At 36.8% G+C, this 5,503-nt stretch overlaps 1 protein-coding gene across 1 annotated transcript; it reads left to right on the top strand.

The window, feature by feature from the left end:
• Positions 1–4,362: 4,362 nt before the first annotated feature.
• LOC113192558 (olfactory receptor 10N1) lies at positions 4,363–5,292 on the top strand. The gene has a single exon (XM_026402726.2). The coding sequence runs from the start codon at positions 4,363–4,365 to the stop codon at positions 5,290–5,292; it is 930 nt and encodes a 309-aa protein (XP_026258511.2).
• Positions 5,293–5,503: the final 211 nt, after the last annotated feature.

Raw genomic sequence — 5,503 nt, forward strand, 5'->3', positions numbered from 1 at the left:
TCAGTTTCTGAGGTAATGGTCAGGGTCCATTCCCCATTTCCTCTCTCTAGCACTCAGCATGCACAAATATATTCCTTTATTAGTTTTTTTGCTCTCTCCTAATCAATTCAACATCTATCATGTTCCAACCACTACAAAATTGCTGAGAATTATATATTAGGTAGATAAGTTCAAAATAACAATGAAACAAAGATATTAAAAAAATTTCCCAATTTCTTTCTTATTTTCTGAGAAATGAATACATTTCTTCTTAAATTCTTCCTATTCTATCTCCTTTTCCTGAAATGTATTGTTTCCCAAGGTTTGACCTCCAATCTTAGTTGGTGAATCCTGTCTCCTTTAGTGATGTCACTGAGCTTGGGACACAACCCTCCTCTGAATGTAGGTACCTTCCAAGTCCATCAGCGTGGGACTTCCATAATAAATGTATGATGTAATAAATGTATGATCATTTTATTTCATATCTAATGTATCAAAACGTTTTACGAACATCTTTATATTTGATCTTCATGGTGATGTAGATACTATCTTATTTTTTGAAAACCAAACATTTATTGGGTGCCCACTGTGTTCAAAGTACAATTTTAAGAACATCCCACATGCTAGGGAACACCATTGTAGTGCTGCATGTTAAAGTACTGACTTGTGGGAAAAAAAATGAGGAGCCAATAAAGAAAGCATATTCAGTCATTGGCCTGAACTTCCCCATTTTACCCTTATCATTATGTTTAAGTTATTAATTTTATCTCTTCTTACTCTCAAAGTGTCCTGGGTGGAATGATGAGTTTTGACTGAGTACTTAAGGGTGAGATTACCCATGCAGGGGAAAGCTTTCTGCTTTGTACAGGGAGAAGCAGAGCTGTAGAGATGATAAACTACTAGTCCAAAGTCATACCACCAAAAAAAGGATTTTTGAATCTGGGCTTTTAAACCTTGAATTCAAAATTTTCTAGCTATGCTATGTTGTATATTTCATAGAAAAATGTTAGACCTTGGGCTGAGGATGTGGCTCAAGCGGTAGCGCGCTCCCCTGGCATGCGTGCGGCCCGGGTTCGATCCTCAGCACCACATACAAACAAATGTTGTGTCCGCTGAAAACTAAAAAATAAACATTAAAATTCTCTCTCTCTCTCTCTCTCTTAAAAAAAAAAAAGAAAAAGAAAAATGTTAGACCTTGACTTCAATCTTCTACAAAAGCTGTCTTAATTTTTATTATGGGTGTCCTGTAAATTACTATTTAAATTATCATACTTGGTTCCAGGTGTCTCAGAGGCTTATGAAACTCTCTGGTTGTGAGTCTAGAAATAATAAGATGGAATATTTAGTGATTTAAAAATAACATTTGAAGTTATAAAAATAAATATTGTTTTAATTGTTTTTAACTAAAATTTCAATCTGCCATAGTATAGTTTTCATGATAAATTTCTTATAGGCTTTCTGTACTTTGAATTTGTATCTTAAAGAAGTCATGGGATTTTTGCTTAAGCCTCAAAAACATGAGTCTTCTCTCCCCTTGTGCATCATGATATCATGTTCCAGCATAATTCATAATTCACTGTTTTGAATGAATTTGAGTGGGGCTTGCATGTGAGGGATACAGTAGGCACTTAAGCAGTGGTCCCCATTCTTCTCCCCTATATACATATTTTTGAGCCCCGTCAAAATCTCCTCGGAGACCAAAGGGTATTCTTTGAAACTTCCCCAAACTGTGCTATCAATGCCAGCTTTGCTCACTTTCATATTAACCCAGAGCAGCAAAAGAGTGTCTTTTCTTTGGCCAGAATGACATAGTAAATAGCAGTCGCTTGAATAGCACTAAATAGCATCTGCAAAATGTCAAACATTTTATTAGGTGCCTCACAAAACCTTACTGTGTTTAATCTACTGAACAACCCTTAAAATATAATATGATCCCTATTTTTGATATAAGTAAAATGAAGGGAAATCAGAATCAAAACTAATAGCAAAAACTAATCTAGATTCACAACTAAATGTTCCCATCTAAAAAATCTTGTCTTTTCTAATCACCATTCCCTATTATCTCCTCTCTTCCAGACAGCAGTAAAATTCTTTATCATTTCCAAAGTGTATCACGAATATCATCATATTTAATCTTTATAGCAATTATTGGAGGGAAAATTTTCTGGATTAATCAATAGCAAGTGTTTATTGAGCATCAATCATACATCCAGCACCATTATAGCAATGTCCCAGAGTTTCAACACTATTTTCCCATTCACTTAATCTATCATAATTTCAGGCACCTGCCTACATCTCTACTTATCCTTGGCATTTTCACAGCTGAAATATCACATATTATTTTGAAAATTTCTCTCTCTTGTTAAACATCTTTTCATAGGAGTGTGTTAAAATACCTTCATGGCAGTTACCCTGTTCTCCCTCTCTGTTAATTGAGCCTGACTCAATTGTTCAGAGACCTCCAACTAGGCCTGTGTAGAGGTGGATACTTCAGAGCATGGGCGCCACCTAGCGGCCACACTCTCTCTTAGGTTCTGTACAAATAAAAACTGGTTTCAAGTCTAGATGATCCTCCACAGGGAAAAGACAACACTAGTATAGGGGGAAAAATGTAAAGAATGTCATATTTTTTTCCAACATGAAACCCAAAAGGTCCTAAGACTCAAAGAGCCCACCAACTCAATACTCGTAGTCTCTAGAGACTCAATGCCATGACAGCAGGAAAGTAAATACTTGCATTAACATATTGTAACAATATTCTGTAATTTATTATCTCATGAACCAACATGCATGATCAAATATAACTTAAACAGGCTATGGTGTGTGAATAGTTTTGTCCTATTTTAGGTATTTTTACATTCATTGCTTTTCATATTCTCTTCTATGTGTCGAAAAACTTTATTATTTTCTCTCCAATGTTCCCTGTACTTGGGGAAGTTCATTATCTTCCCTTGACTCTCAACCTCCATCTATCTTTTACATTTTTTCACTCCAGCAATAGACAATGAATGAGTGATTGCCAGTAATTATGAGGATGGTCAATTCTCATCCCATTTATCCTAGATGAGGAATTAGAAAACACTGCACTTAAGTGAAAATATGAATTCCTTTCATTGTGCATGGAATGTAGACTGAAATGCAGATTCACTGCAATGATTGCATTCTGGAATTATTATAAAAGGCTGATAATTGTCTTAGGACAAAATATTCATTTTAGAGCACTTGAAAATTTGATTCCAATAATAAATGATAGTAGATATGGTATTCCAAAGATACAGTGATGAACATGCTCTGCTGTATTTGACAGTACTGTACAGTATATTTATAAATCTGTGAAGAGAGTTAATTAATGCCAAATATTCTTACTATAATTATTATTTTTAAATACAAATTTTTACATAAAAAAATCCCCCAAAGTTAGAGTCATAAAACTAAAATATTTAATTACTACAAGTTTTCAAAAAATTACACTATTAACAATGTTTAACCATCTCATATTTGCATTTGATATATAAACAATTTAAGTCCCCAGGTATATTCTACTGGTAAGTTATTTTTAGTAAAATAACCATTTTCATATAAGAAAATGTACAAACTACCTGGGAGCAGTGGCACATGCCTGCAATCCCAGTGGGTCAGGAGGCTGAGGCAGGAGGATTACAAGTTCAAAGCCAGCCTCAGCAACTTAGTGAGGCCCTAAGCAACTTCGTAAGAACCTGTATCAAAATAAAAAATAAAAAGGTCTGTGAATGTGGCTCAGTGGTTGCATGCTCCTAAGTTCATTCCCTGGTACCAAGGGAAAAATAAAGTTTAAACTAAGGAACATATCAAATTATCTAATTAGAATGTTATTCAGACAACCTACATCCTATTGCTCCTCCTCATGTATGGTTATCCATTTTTCTAGTCAGATATGTGGGTACCCAAGTTAACCTTTCCTGAATACTTAGTCTATCAGGAGACATTTTTGAATAACTACAATACACTAAAAGGAATACAGAAAATCAAGCTTCCAGGTCAGATAATTATAAGGAATTCATATTATATGGTATGTTAAGGACATTAGTTAAATTGTGCTCTTCTGCTTTATATTGATATTTTTTGTTCTCTTAACCCACCCTTTATTTTACCTTGTTAGTGTTTCAGTTTTGCTTTGTATTCATACGTGTGAAGGAGCATGCCTTCAGTTGTGAAGTGGTAGGTGGACTTTGCTAGCATCCAAATGTCTTCAGAATAAAATTCTGAAATTTATTTTCATTATTAACTTTATAGTAAAATAAAATTTGTTGACAATGTGTGCAGTAGTATTGCGTCTGTCATAACCAGCCCCCACCCTCATGTCTTCATGTTCTTTGTGAAAACCCAGAACAGCCTTCCAGCAAGATGGGAAATCACAGCTTGCTGAATGAGTTCATCCTCCTGGGAATCCCTCAGACAGAGGGACTGGAGACTGTGCTCTTGGCCATCTTCTCTTCCATCTACCTCTTCACCCTGCTTGGGAATTTACTCATCTTTACAGCAATCATTTCATCCTCCACTCTTCACACTCCCATGTATTTCTTCTTGGGACTTCTGTCTGTTTTTGACATGTTGTTCCCTTCTGTAACCTGTCCCAAGATGCTCTTTTATCTCTCTGGTCTGAGCCGAGCCATCTCTTACAAGGGCTGTGCTGCACAGCTCTTCTTCTATCACCTGCTGGGCTCTACGGAAGGATGCCTCTATTCTGTAATGGCTTATGATCGCTATGTTGCCATCTGTCACCCACTAAGATACATGCTCATCATGAAACCTGCAGTCTGTGTCAGCTTGGTCACGGTAGCCTTGTTGGTGGGGTGTGTCCATGCCACCACATTGACCTCCTTTACCTTTCAGTTAACCTACTGTGGCCCCAATCAGGTGGACCACTTCTTCTGTGACATCCCTGCAGTTTTACCCTTGGCTTGTACTGACAGCTCTCTGGCCCAGAGAGTGGGCTCCATTAATGTTGGCCTCCTGGCTTTAATGCTCTTATTCAGCGTTTGTGTCTCCTACACTCACATTGGGATTGCCATTCTGAGGATTCGTTCAGCAGAGGGCAGGCAGAAGGCTTTCTCCACCTGCAGTGCCCACCTCACTGCCATCCTCTGTGCCTACGGACCTGTCATCATTATCTACCTGCAGCGTACACACAATCCTCTGCTTGGGGCCGTGGTGCAGATACTAAACAACATTGTCTCCCCCATGCTGAACTCGTTGATCTACTCCTTAAGGAACAAAGAAGTGAAAAGGTCCCTGAAAAAAGTGTTCCGAAATGTGTTTATTGTTCAGGAATGAATTATGGAGGTTTTATTGGCTTTAAAAATTTTAATGTCCCTGAACACCAATCTCCAATGCCCTTCTCTTAAATAAATATCTACATAAAAAGAAACTTTGTCTGGAAGGCATATATTTTGTTTGCCTAAAAATGATTTTCTATCTTGGTATGTATCTGTAGTTGCTGAGATCTCGTATTTAACTCATATTATTCTCCATTCCTTTATCCTGG

This window comes from Urocitellus parryii, chromosome 4, assembly GCF_045843805.1.
Source record: "Urocitellus parryii isolate mUroPar1 chromosome 4, mUroPar1.hap1, whole genome shotgun sequence".
Lineage (NCBI taxonomy): Eukaryota > Metazoa > Chordata > Mammalia > Rodentia > Sciuridae > Urocitellus > Urocitellus parryii.

Coding starts and splice junctions, on each gene's coding strand:
- LOC113192558 (XM_026402726.2), top strand. CDS start 4,363: ATGGGAAATCACAGCTTGCTGAATGAGTTCATCCTCCTGGGAATCCCT.